Source organism: Gigantopelta aegis, chromosome 4 (assembly GCF_016097555.1).
Source record: "Gigantopelta aegis isolate Gae_Host chromosome 4, Gae_host_genome, whole genome shotgun sequence".
Classification (NCBI taxonomy): domain Eukaryota; kingdom Metazoa; phylum Mollusca; class Gastropoda; order Neomphalida; family Peltospiridae; genus Gigantopelta; species Gigantopelta aegis.
The window spans coordinates 114,544,326-114,559,470 of NC_054702.1; the positions used below are offsets into that span (position 1 = coordinate 114,544,326).

Consider the following 15,145-nt stretch of genomic DNA (forward strand, 5'->3'; position numbering starts at 1 on the left):
ATCATGTTATCTACCACTGAGGCATGTTATCTACCACTGAGGCATGTTATCTACCACTGAGGCATGTTATCTACCACTGAGGCATGTGCTCTATTACTGAGTCATGTTATCTACCACTGAGGCATGTGCTCTACTACTGAGTCATGTTATCTACCACTGAGGCATGTTATCTACCACTGAGGCATGTTATCTACCACTGAGGCATGTGCTCTACTACTGAGTCATGTTATCTACCACTGAGGCATGTGCTCTACCACTGAGTCATGTTATCTACCACTGAGTCATGTTATGTACCACTGAGGCATGTGCTCTACTACTGAGTCATGTTATCTACCACTGAGGCATGTGCTCTACTACTGAGTCATGTTATCTACCACTGAGGCATGTGCTCTACCACTGAGTCATGTTATCTACCACTGAGTCATGTTATCTACCACTGAGTCATGTTATGTACCACTGAGGCATGTGCTCTACTACTGAGTCATGTTATCTACCACTGAGGCATGTGCTCTACTACTGAGTCATGTTATCTACCACTGAGGCATGTGCTCTATTACTGAGTCATGTGCTCTACCACTGAGGCATGTGCTCTATACCACTGAGTCATGTTATCTACCACTGAGGCATGTGCTCTACTACTGAGTCATGTTATCTACCACTGAGTCATGTTATCTCCCACTGAGTCATGTGCTGTACTACTGAGTCATGTTATCTACCAATGAGTCATGTTACCTACCACTGGGTCATGTTATCTACTACTGAGTCATGTTATCTACCAATGAGTCATGTTACCTACCATTGAGGCATGTGCTCTATTACTGAGTCATGTTATCTACCACTGAGGCATGTGCTCTATACCACTGAGTCATGTTATCTACCACTGAGGCATGTGCTCTACTACTGAGTCATGTTATCTACCACTGAGTCATGTTATCTCCCACTGAGTCATGTGCTGTACTACTGAGTCATGTTATCTACCAATGAGTCATGTTACCTACCACTGGGTCATGTTATCTACTACTGAGTCATGTTATCTACCAATGAGTCATGTTACCTACCATTGAGGCATGTGCTCTATTACTGAGTCATGTTATCTACCACTGAGGCATGTGCTCTATACCACTGAGTCATGTTATCTACCACTGAGGCATGTGCTCTACTACTGAGTCATGTTATCTACCACTGAGTCATGTTATCTCCCACTGAGTCATGTGCTGTACTACTGAGTCATGTTATCTACCAATGAGTCATGTTACCTACCACTGGGTCATGTTACCTACTACTGAATCATGTTATCTACCACTGAGTCATGTTATCTACCACTGAGGCATGTGCTCTATCATCGAGTCATGTGCTCTACCACTGAGTCATGTTATCTACCACTGAATCATGTTATCTACCATTGAGGCATGTGCTCTACTACTGAGTCATGTGCTCTACTACTGAATCATGTTATCTACCACTGAGGCATGTGCTCTACCACTGAGTCATGTTATCTACCACTGAGGCATGTGCTCTATCAACGAGTCATGTTATCTACCACTGAATCATGTTATCTACCACTGAATCATGTTATCTACCACTGAGGCATGTTATCTACCACTGAGGCATGTTATCTACCACTGAGGCATGTTATCTACCACTGAGGCATGTTATCTACCACTGAGGCATGTGCTCTATTACTGAGTCATGTTATCTACCACTGAGGCATGTGCTCTACCACTGAGGCATGTTATCTACCACTGAGGCATGTTATCTACCACTGAGGCATGTGCTCTATTACTGAGTCATGTTATCTACCACTGAATCATGTTATCTACCACTGAGGCATGTTATCTACCACTGAGGCATGTTATCTACCACTGAGGCATGTTATCTACCACTGAGGCATGTGCTCTATTACTGAGTCATGTTATCTACCACTGAGGCATGTGCTCTATCAACGAGTCATGTTATCTACCACTGAATCATGTTATCTACCACTGAATCATGTTATCTACCACTGAGTCATGTTATCTACCACTGAGGCATGTTATCTACCACTGAGGCATGTTATCTACCACTGAGGCATGTTATCTACCACTGAGGCATGTTATCTACCACTGAGGCATGTGCTCTATTACTGAGTCATGTTATCTACCACTGAGGCATGTGCTCTACCACTGAGGCATGTTATCTACCACTGAGGCATGTTATCTACCACTGAGGCATGTTATCTACCACTGAGGCATGTGCTCTACCACTGAGTCATGTTATCTACCACTGAATCATGTTATCTACCACTGAGTCATGTTATCTACCACTGAGGCATGTTATCTACCACTGAGGCATGTTATCTACCACTGAGGCATGTGCTCTATTACTGAGTCATGTTATCTACCACTGAGGCATGTGCTCTACTACTGAGTCATGTTATCTACCACTGAGGCATGTTATCTACCACTGAATCATGTTATCTACCACTGAGGCATGTGCTCTACCACTGAGTCATGTTATCTACCACTGAGGCATGTGCTCTACCACTGAGTCATGTTATCTACCACTGAGTCATGTTATCTACCACTGAGGCATGTGCTCTATCACTGAGTCATGTTATCTACCACTGAGGCATGTGCTCTACCACTGAGTCATGTTATCTACCACTGAGGCATGTGCTCTACCACTGAGTCATGTTATCTACCACTGAATCATGTTATCTACCACTGAATCATGTTATCTACCACTGAGGCATGTGCTCTACCACTGAGTCATGTTATCTACCACTGAGGCATGTGCTCTACTACTGAGTCATGTTATCTACCACTGAGGCATGTGCTCTATCACTGAGTCATGTTATCTACCACTGAGGCATGTGCTCTATACCACTGAGTCATGTTATCTACCACTGAGGCATGTGCTCTACTACTGAGTCATGTTATCTACCACTGAGTCATGTTATCTACCACTGAGTCATGTGTGTACTACTGAGTCATGTTATCTACATGAGTCATGTTATCTACCACTGAGTCATGTTATCTACTACTGAGTCATGTTATCTACCAATGAGTCATGTTACCTACCATTGAGGCATGTGCTCTATTACTGAGTCATGTTATCTACCACTGAGGCATGTGCTCTATACCACTGAGTCATGTTATCTACCACTGAGGCATGTGCTCTACTACTGAGTCATGTTATCTACCACTGAGTCATGTTATCTACCACTGAGTCATGTGCTGTACTACTGAGTCATGTTATCTACCAATGAGTCATGTTACCTACCACTGGGTCATGTTATCTACCACTGAGTCATGTTATCTACCACTGAGTCATGTTACCTACCATTGAGGCATGTGCTCTATTACTGAGTCATGTTATCTACCACTGAGGCATGTGCTCTATACCACTGAGTCATGTTATCTACCACTGAGGCATGTGCTCTACTACTGAGTCATGTTATCTACCACTGAGTCATGTTATCTACCACTGAGTCATGTGCTGTACTACTGAGTCATGTTATCTACCAATGAGTCATGTTACCTACCACTGGGTCATGTTACCTACTACTGAATCATGTTATCTACCACTGAGTCATGTTATCTACCACTGAGGCATGTGCTCTATCATCGAGTCATGTGCTCTACCACTGAGTCATGTTATCTACCACTGAATCATGTTATCTACCACTGAGGCATGTGCTCTATTACTGAGTCATGTGCTCTACTACTGAATCATGTTATCTACCACTGAGGCATGTGCTCTACCACTGAGTCATGTTATCTACCACTGAGGCATGTGCTCTACCACTGAGTCATGTTATCTACCACTGAATCATGTTATCTACCACTGAATCATGTTATCTACCACTGAGTCATGTTATCTACCACTGAGGCATGTTATCTACCACTGAGTCATGTTATCTACCACTGAGGCATGTTATCTACCACTGAGGCATGTGCTCTACCACTGAGTCATGTTATCTACCACATGTGACCACTGAGGCATGTTATCTACCACTGAGGCATGTTATCTACCACTGAGGCATGTGCTCTATTACTGAGTCATGTTATCTACCACTGAGGCATGTGCTCTACCACTGAGGCATGTTATCTACCACTGAGGCATGTTATCTACCACTGAATCATGTTATCTACCACTGAGGCATGTGCTCTACCACTGAGGCATGTGCTCTACCACTGAGTCATGTTATCTACCACTGAGGCATGTTATCTACCACTGAGTCATGTTATCTACCACTGAGGCATGTGCTCTACCACTGAGTCATGTTATCTACCACTGAGGCATGTGCTCTACCACTGAGTCATGTTATCTACCACTGAGTCATGTTATCTACCACTGAGGCATGTGCTCTACCACTGAGTCATGTTATCTACCACTGAGGCATGTGCTCTACCACTGAGGCATGTGCTCTACCACTGAGGCATGTGCTCTACCACTGAATCATGTTATCTACCACTGAATCATGTTATCTACCACTGAGTCATGTTATCTACCACTGAGGCATGTGCTCTATCAACAAGTCATGTTATCTACCACTGAGGCATGTGCTCTACCACTGAGTCATGTTATCTACCACTGAGGCATGTGCTCTACCACTGAGTCATGTTATCTACCACTGAGTCATGTGCTCTACCACTGAGGCATGTGCTCTACCACTGAGTCATGTTATCTACCACTGAGTCATGTTATCTACCACTGAGGCATGTGCTCTACTACTGAGTCATGTTATCTACCACTGAGTCATGTTATCTACCACTGAGGCATGTGCTCTACCACTGAGTCATGTTATCTACCACTGAGTCATGTTATCTACCACTGAATCATGTTATCTACCACTGAGGCATGTGCTCTATCAATGAGTCATGTTATCTACCACTGAATCATGTTATCTACCACTGAATCATGTTATCTACCACTGAGGCATGTTATCTACCACTGAGGCATGTGCTCTATTACTGAGTCATGTTATCTACCACTGAGGCATGTGCTCTACCACTGAGTCATGTTATCTACCACTGAGTCATGTACTCTGTCACTGAGTCATGTTATCTATCACTGAGGCATGTGCTCTACCACTGAGTCATGTTATCTACCACTGAGGCATGTGCTCTATCAACAAGTCATGTTATCTACCACTGAGGCATGTGCTCTACCACTGAGTCATGTTATCTACCACTGAGTCATGTTATCTACCACTGAGGCATGTGCTCTACTACTGAGTCATGTTATCTGCCACTGTGGCATTCTGTTTGCTACTGAGGCATGTTATCACTGCACCAAGTTACACCCTGTTTCTTACACTATAACAGCTCAAAGACTAATGGCAACATGATCAAGTCCAGAATACTGACATTACAGTATCACTATAGCAAGGAGCAAGGTTCTACATGGCTTGAATACTTCAGCAGAATGTCAGTGTGTAGGTAATGGACCTCACTAGACACAATGAACACCAGATGTGTCATCCACTGTACAATATGCTTATTTTTTAACAACCATCCTTCACAAATATATCTTAATGGCATGTGACAACAAACAAACAACATTTCTTACTGAATGACCATTGTGTTTATCGGAGTTTAAAACAATAAAACAGTTTAATTTATTTTGAAAAGATAAGACAATATTAGGTCCATCAATATAATTTTGTTTATCATATACTGTGAAATGTAATTTCATGAAATATATAATACACAAAATACAAACCTCAATACATTAATTTATTAACATTAATTTATTTATACCATAATTATTTTGTGTTCTCTATATCATTTATATTGTTTTTAAATATGATGTAAAATGTTGAGGTAAAACCAAAAGGACGTTTATGATTGGGACACCTAAACTGTCTGCACTGCTATTGGATTCCACTTACAGGCTGACATTTTAATGACCTCACATAAGGGTGATGGTGAAGACTGTGACACAAAATACCGACATCATTACCAACATGAAGATGTTCAAAGACCTAATGCAGGCAAAACTGAAAAACTATTTTGAATTACCACCGACAGATCAAAAATCAATAGGGCCACGGGTTAGAGGAAATAATAGTGCAGCAAGTGTAACATTGTGTGTGGATCAAACACATTCCCAGGAACGCTGTCGCGAGGTGGTCAGACAAGCACAGTACACCTCACAGCTGCTCAGCCTCTGGGTTTAGAAGCCTTCAAGAAGAACAGCAGTCATAAAACTCAGCCTCTGGGTTTAGAAGCCTTCAAGAAGAACATCAGTCATAAAACTAAGATAAACTCAGTTATATATGCAATTATTACATTTCCCATCCAGGCAAGTTGGCAGTAAACTAGATATTGTGGCCTGATCAATTCCATGACCAGTCTTTTAATACAAAGTAGGTTAATACAATTTACAAGCCACACAGTAAGATATTAATGTGTTAACTTGATACGACATTCATGTCGGTACAAGACATTTTCTGCAACATTTGCTTTATAAACATATGTTGAGTTTTGTAAAGCATTGAAGATGCATAATTTGATCAGTACAGACAGCTACAGCATGCAATATGGAACTACTCAGAATGTCATGATGTTCTCGTGCTTAAGAATGACATCCAATAAATGTTACTTATCCTGCTACTCCTCTTCAAAGGTTCTCATAAAGCCACATATGTTTGTACAAATTAGATGAAGATGAGGATCAAAGACATCTTGAGCATCTAAGCAATGTGTAAAACCAGAAACTTCCTTCTAGAACATTCAGTGTTTTCCCTGTGCCTCTCTAGTTAATCATACTATACCCCAACACCCCACCCTGTGTCCCATTCTTCTGTAGTCTTCCACTTATGTCAGCATGCAGCAGTGTGGGCAGATGGTAGTGATCCACTTATGTCAGCATGCAGGGGGGGGGGGGGCAGATGGTAGTGATCCACTTGTCAGCATGCGGGGGAGGGGGGCAGATGGTAGTGATCCACTTATGTCAGCATGCGGGGGGCAGATGGTAGTAATCCACTCATGTCAGCATGTGGGGGGGGCTGTTGGTAGTGATCCACTCATGTCAGCATGCAGGGGGGGGGGGGCAGATGGTAGTAATCCACTCATGTCAGCATGCGGGGGGGGAGGTGGTAGTGATCCACTTATGTCATCATGCGGGAGGAGGGGCTGATGGTAGTGATCCACTTATGTCATCATGCAGGGCGGGGGCAGATGGTAGTGATCCACTTAATTCAGCATGCAGGGGGGCAGATTGTAGTGATCCACTTATGTCAGCATGCAGGGGGGACAGATGGTAGTGATCCACTTATGTCAGCATGCAGGGGGGGGCAGATGGTAGTAATCCACTCATGTCAGCATGCGGGGGGGGGCAGAGAGTGGTCATCATGCAGGGCGGGGGCAGATGGTAGTGATCCACTTAATTCAGCATGCAGGGGGGCAGATTGTAGTGATCCACTTATGTCAGCATGCAGGGGGGACAGATGGTAGTGATCCACTTATGTCAGCATGCAAGGGGGGGGGGCAGATGGTAGTGATCCACTTATGTCAGCATGCAGGGGGGGACAGATGGTAGTGATCCACTTATGTCAGCATGCAGGGGGGGCAGATTGTAGTGATCCACTTATGTCAGCATGCAGGGGGGGGGACAGATGGTAGTGATCCACTTATGTCAGCATGCAGGGGGGGGGCAGATAGTAGTGATCCACTTATGTCAGCATGTGGGGGGGCAGATGGTAGTGATCCACTTATGTCAGCATGCAGGGGGGAGCAGATGGTAGTGATCCACTTATGTCAGCATGCAGGGGGGCAGATGGTAGTGATCCACTTATGTCAGCATGCAGGGGGGCAGATGGTAGTGATCCACTTATGTCAGCATGCAGGGGGGGGCAGGTGGTAGTGATCCACTTATGTCAGCATGCAGGGGGGGAGCAGATGGTAGTGATCCACTTATGTCAGCATGCAGGGGGGCAGATGGTAGTGATCCACTTATGTCAGCATGCAGGGGGGCAGATGGTAGTGATCCACTTATGTCAGCATGCGGGGGGGGGGGGGGGCAGATGGTAGTGATCCACTTATGTCAGCATGCAGGGGGGCAGATGGTAGTGATCAACTTATGTCAGCATGTAGGGGGTCAGATGAACATGTAGCTCAGTGGTAGTGTGCCCAGCCTTGATGGATTCATGTTTTTATTCCCATCTGAAACAGTGCCAGAACATGTGTATAGCTTAGTGACCATACAAATGTCTCTGTTACAAACAGGCAAAACAGCACAAAAATATATTAAAACAAACAGACTAATGAATGAATGGACAAAAAAGAAATAAACAAATGAATGATATTTCCGGCACATTGAGTATACTTTTTGCAGATGACCAATTCATATAATAATACCAATATGGTTGGTATTTAAAGTAACACATTCATAAAGTTTTAACTTAATGTGTTAAATTAAACAAAATGGTGTGTTTAAATTAACTGGTATAGTAAAAGAAAAGTATTAAAGGTAAGTTAACTAAAAGTACATTTAATGTGGGGATAATGACAATTTCAGTACATTAAAGTCAAAGACATTGAAATATTTGCACTTCAATTTCAATTATTCCATTATCCTCACACTATTAGAAACATCAGTGAAGTGTATATAATTGAGAATTAACTCAGGGAACAGATTATGAATGGTCTTCCTCCCATTTAGACTTGTCTACTTTGAGCTCCATTCATTAACCTTTGCCTCGAGTGATGTGACCCTAATTTCCGCGACAAGCTCACTGCACACTGTGCACCACTGGCTGGTAGGCCTAGCGGGCAGTGTGTGGAACGTGACTCGCGATCAATACCACCACTTTGATCTGGCGGTCTTCAGGTCAGCCCAGCAGATACCTGAACCCACTAATGAGTGACAGTCAGCACACAAAACAAACCTCACATTAACAACATAAAAACGAAAATGTTAAAGTTTGTTTTGTTTAAGGACACCACACAAACACATTGATTTATTAATCATCGGCTATTAGAAAGAAAGAAAGAAAGGTTTTATTTAACGACGCACTCAACACATTTTATTTACGGTTATATGGTGTCAGACATATGGTTACGGACCACACAGATTTTGAGAGGAAACCTGCTGTCGCCATTACATGGGCTACTCTTTCCGATTAGCAGCAAGGGATCTTTTTTTTTTGCTTCCCACAGGCAGGATAGCACAAACCATGGCCTTTGTTGAACCAGGTATGGATCACTGGTCAGTGAAGTGGTTTACACCTACCCATTGAGCCTTGCGGAGCCCTCACTCAGGGTTTGGAGTCGGTATCTGGATGAAAAATCCCATGCCTCGACTGGGATCCGAACCCAGTACCTACCAGCCTGTAGACCGATGGCCTAACCACGACGCCACCGAGGCCGGTTCGGCTATTAGATGTCAAATATTCAGTAATTTTGACAGTCTTAGAGAGAAAACCCGCTATATTGTTCCATTCATAGCAAGGGATCTTTTCTATGCACCATCCCACAGACAGGATAGCACATACTATGGCTTTTGATATACCAGTCGTATTACATTGGCTGGAGTGAGAAATAGCCCAGTGGGCCCGGAGATCAACCTTATAGACCCACCACACATCACGTGAGTGCTTCATCACTGGGTTAGGTGCTACCCCATAGTTTAAACTAGGTCTATTGGGGTATTTTAAAACTAGACTGACGGAGAGAAAAAAACACAGTCCTGCAAAACAAGCTATACATTATCTCTGTTGACCTCCCAGGATTGACACTCACTTGCTGAGTATGAACTCTAAATTGTATCTTCCTATGGAAATGAAGGGATGAAGCAATCCATTCCCTGGGGATATTTCACACAGAAAGTGATGATGATGATGATGATGATGATGATGATGATGATGATGATGTGTGTCTTCTAGTAAATAAATCACAAATTTACTACCTCCTTTAGTTTATCATCAGTTGGTCCAGCAATTAATTGCAGAAAGGGAACCATTTCTTTCTGTTATTTCATCATGATATTCACTAGCAACAGGTTTCACTTAATACTCGCATAAACATCACCACAACACACTTTCTTACTTAACCATAATCTTCTCTGCTATTTTTCTTTCTTTCTTTTCTTTCTTTTTCAAAAATGATAAAACGTGGCACATAAAAAAGGCTTGTGTTGGGTTACGGAATCCAGTTTTGTTTTACAAAATGATTATAATACATCCTGCCATGAACAACAGAATTCGGAGCAAACCTGATGGGAAATCTAATGAGATGGTGTTCTGAGATTTTGTAATTGTGGATAAAACTCATCAACATATCAAATGTCAAATTATTTTTTGTTTCAGTGTTTTTGTTACTTTAGTGTTACAATAGGTACATTAAAAGCCACTTACAATTTTGAACATTTGAAAAATGTGTAGGTGTATAGATAGCACACCTTTTGCTACTGTTCTTCCTTCCAGACAATCTACATAAAAAACTTCATTTTCAATAGTTCTGGGGTGTTTTTTTAATGTGTTATTGGCTTTAATTTCTTGTCACCCTAGCATGATTTACAATCCTGAAACTGGTAAAAACTGATGTGGATGAAAATCAAACATCAGGGCCCTTGTGAGCCTTAATTAATTTGGGTATTAATTATTAAAATGTCTTTGATGTGCTTTACATCTCCATGGATTACACAGTATCTGTTAGAGACTAGTTTCATACAAACGTTCTCATAGTGCATAAATTCAACATAAAAATAAAGATATCAAAATTATTAAATAATATTGCATTAATATAACATCTTTTGCATATTTTATTAAATAATTTTTTTAAAGTCACCCTCCTGTTAAAAAATTTTCCCTCTCGAAGTTATATTTTGGAATCAGCATAAGGAGTCATGTATTGATGTATTAATGGTAAATGGGTTTTGGAATATAAGATGTATTAAAAAACCCACTGTAGTCCTGGTAAACATATACACACATTATGTCAAGTGTAATATATACTACTCAAAAGAATTTAAGGGTCAAAAATTTATAACCAAATAAGTTTCAGAGTGTATTAGATTGATGATGTAAACTACACCAAAAATTTAATTTATTGTTCCATATTTACAAAAAACCACAAATAAACGTCACTGTATACAAGAAAGTCACATGACATGCTGTCAAAGTTGAAGGTTGTCAAACATGGATTTTACACATTAGAATATTCGTTTAATAGTGTGTGAATCCACCCCTGGCGCGAATACACTCGACACATCGTTGCCTCAAGCTGTTGATCAGACGTCTGAAGAACTCTTGGGGAATAGCCTGCCACACTGCCATAAGAAGTTGACCCAGATCATGAAGGTTGGCCGGAGGGGCATGGTTATCCCGAACTCTCCTGCCTAATTCGTCCCAGGCGTTCTCTATTGGGGCCAAGTCAGGTGAATATGCTGGCCAATCCATCCTGGCGATACCTTGTTGTCTGAGAAAGTCCGTTACCACCCTGGCGCGGTGGGGTCTGGCATTGTCATCCTGCAGAACTGCCCCGCCGCCAATCTGCTGAAGGCCTGGGAGAACCAACGGCCGGATAATCTCATTCAGATAGCGGATTCCATTCAGATTGCCATGCACCACATAGAGGGGGGTCCTGTGGTGGATAGAGATGCCACCCCACACCATGACGCTGCCACCACCGAACTGGTGATGTTGTCTAATGTTAACATCAGCGAAGCGTTCCCCAAGACGTCTGTAGACACGAACCCGACCTCGTTGAACTGGAGACTAAACCTGGACTCATCAGTGAACATCACTCGACCCCACTGAACATGTTGCCACCGCAGATGAAGTGTGCACCAGTGATGTCTGGCCGTTCTGTGACGTGGTAGGAGTGGTGGTCGAACAGCCTGGCGACGGCAGCGTAGATTATTGGCTCTCAGACGATTGCGTATGGTTTGATCAGACACTCGAGTTCCAGTCGCAGTCCGCAGATTGTCACGTAATCGGCGTGCAGTGGTTGTGTGTTGACGTAGAGCCATATTGGTGATGTAGCGGTCCTCTCTATTTGTAGTGCTTCGGGGTCTTCCCAAACGTGGACAATTTCGAACAGAATTCGTTGCTTGGTACCGTTGCCACAGTCGCCCAACGACACTCTGACTGACACCAAGTCTCAGAGCAACATTTCTTTGCGTATTGCCATCCTGAAGCCAAGCAATAGCCCTTCCTCGATCTTCGATAGTCAGTTGACGTCATACCATTGTCGAATTTGGAGTGTGCACCGTACACGAACGCAAGCTCCAATTATACAGAAATTCAGCATTGGGAACATGGAATACACATGCAAAGTGTGCAAATGAAGTGCTTTGTGAAAAAGCAAGTTATGGGCACTTAGCAGACCTTTCGCTTTCGCTCTAATTTACGTGCAAATGTAAGCATGTTTTCGCCATTAGAACTAGTCGACAGTGTCAATGACAGTGGATTTTAATTCATTTATGGGTTGCTTAGACCCACTTTCGTCAAAATGGAACAATACCATGCGTGACATTATGGTCTAGCTAATATAATTGACATTCAGAAAATAATGTCGAAAATATCGTCTGACCCTTAAATTCTTTTGAGTAGTATATATAAACAAAAGCACTGCTGTAAAATACTCACTTATTAGAAGTAGGCATTCTCATATCAAACTCGAGGAAAGTGAGTTCGATGATTTCATCGACATCCCCGATGAACGTGTACAGAATACAGGTGGAGTCTCTCGGGTAGTTTTTGGGGAAGTTGGGCGACGTGAACCGACCACTGCTGCCTCCGTAACTCTGGTATATGACGCAATCACAGGCTGAAATCACAACACACACATTTCATTTCAACTTATTTTCATGCTTATATAAGGTTCAAGCATGCTGTCCTGGGCACACACCTCAGCTATCTGGGCTATCTGTCCAGGACAGTGGGTTAGTTGTTAGTTGGTCAGTGAGAGAGAAAAGGGTGTAGTGGCCTTACACCTACCCACTGAGCCCTTAAGGACTCACTCTGGGTTGGAGCTGGTACCGGGCTACAAATCCTGTACCTACCAGCCGATGGCTTAACCACTGTGCCACCGAGGCCAGGTTGAAATCACAACACACCCAAATTGTACAGTAACTGTTCCAACATTACAATTAGTATGGTCTCAAAACTTTCAACGTTTATACAATATCTATTATAATATACAGGCCACTTGTAGGAATTGAAAACAAAGAATACTTGCAGTTCTGACATAATTTTATAGCTGTTGGCCGGTCCAATAAAAGAAATATTTAAATCATCAAATATAATGATGATAATAATGGCCTCTTGCTTTCTGTCAAGTCAAGTTCGTTCATTATTGTCTTTTACTTACAATTGTTTATTTTATTAAAAAAACAAAAACAAGAATTAACTGACTAAAAACAAGAATTAACTATGTTAATATGAACCACAGTATGTAAATATTCAGTAAACACCAACAACTGAAGATTGCTGCAACTAAATAGGATAATTTTAAAATATAAATATATGATATGATATATATGAAGCAAGACTTATTTCACATATTGATAGTAATATTATAAACTTCTACAGTTTGATGATGGTTTTATCTTACCACTTTACCTTTCATTATATGATAATTGCTTTCGTAATTCAAGCAATTTTCCTGAGCTGCCAACAAAAAATGGCAAAAAAAGAAACAAGTGGTGACATTAGTAAGTTGGTGAAACACAGAGACTGATAAGGATATACATACATACATGTAATCATATCACGTAGTTGTACTAGCTGAAATAATCTGCCATTACAAGATTTTTTATTAAGGCTACACACAAATAAATGGCATGATGACAGGCCATCTTCAGTTCAAGAAATAAGTAAATGATGTTAACACCAGAAGTATTTTGTTGATGCTATCATTAGTGGAAATTATTTTTAGTTCAGCCCGAGGACTAAACGGCTTAAATAAGTCCAGTTTTATTTCAAACTTCTTGCCCCATCATTACATTCACTGAGCCTATGAGCTTATCCTCAGCTGAAATCAATCAGGTGGTAATTGTGAAATGATGTTGTAATGGCACGTGCTGGAAATTAGGTGTGCTGATACATTGGTGTTCAGTGTTTTGTATGATGGGTCTGGAGTGATATATTAACCTCCGTTACATACGAGTGTCTGAGGTGGAGTGTCTGTGTGGCGGACCGGGCGGACCGGGCGGACCGGGCTTGATTTACTCCTCAATCTCAGACTCCCACATTGCCGCTAAATGGAAATGGATGGGAAGTCATGAAATCACTTCTAGCTGAGTGGAGTGAGATAAGGCACTGCTTGCAGGGCAGCTGTTTTGTGAAACTGTCACATAACAACCGAGCGAATTGTACAGCTGTATTCATGTGCCAGTGCCAGCAATGAAGCTGATCAATATGTGAAAGAAATGCTGCTCAAATAATTTGATTTTTCATTTGTTACCAACACATCAATATTTAGGTGCACAGCCGACACCACAGAACAGAGGAGGTGGACTCCATCAAAACTCTACAAATGAAATCAATTTTTTTTTTAATGCCAACCAACTTCATCATCATTTGTAAAAGCACACCAGGCAGGCTGTGAGAAGTGAAAATTGATGTAAACCATTTCGACTCTGTATTGTGCAGAGACACGGCTCTCATCATGTGTTACAGTTTTGTCTTTGTTCACATTTAGGCAAACACAAATTCAGTTCATTTTTGAGTAACCCATCATGATCATGTACATGATGTCCTAAATTTAATTAATTTTTGAGTAACCCATCATGATCATGTACATGATGTCCTAAATTTAATTAATTTTTGAGTAACCCATCATGATCATGTACATGATGTCCTAAATTTAATGCATGAACATTAAATGAGTTCTTCAAAACTAGACTTGAGCAATGCAGGAGTGAAATGATGAACCTATCAACAACCATTATTCACTACAAAATATATCTGTGTTTATCACAGATATGGTGGTATGAATTGACAGTCATTGACATCCTGGTGGGGAGACCAGCTACATGTTCTGCTGTACCCTGTTCCACCCTTCACCATCATTACCATGAAGACTCTTCAATGTCAATGATTAATTTTCATAAAGGGTAAAAAAACAGATGATTAAAATAAAAATGACATACATAATATAACATAAATGTTTGCATTAAATTTTAGAACACGCCAATGTTATGTATATAAACA

At 41.6% G+C, this 15,145-nt stretch overlaps 1 protein-coding gene across 1 annotated transcript in view; it reads right to left on the bottom strand.

Annotated features, from left to right (window-relative positions):
- Nucleotides 1–14,564, bottom strand: part of LOC121370190 (suppressor of lurcher protein 1-like) — a 129,985-nt gene extending 115,421 nt beyond the window's left edge. The window contains exons 1-2 of the mRNA XM_041495306.1: nt 14,498–14,564; nt 12,578–12,758 (exon numbers count right to left, since the gene is read on the bottom strand). Coding sequence (XP_041351240.1) covers nt 12,578–12,758; nt 14,498–14,564 — 248 coding nt within the window. The remainder of the gene's footprint in view (nt 1–12,577; nt 12,759–14,497) is intronic.
- Nucleotides 14,565–15,145: the final 581 nt, after the last annotated feature.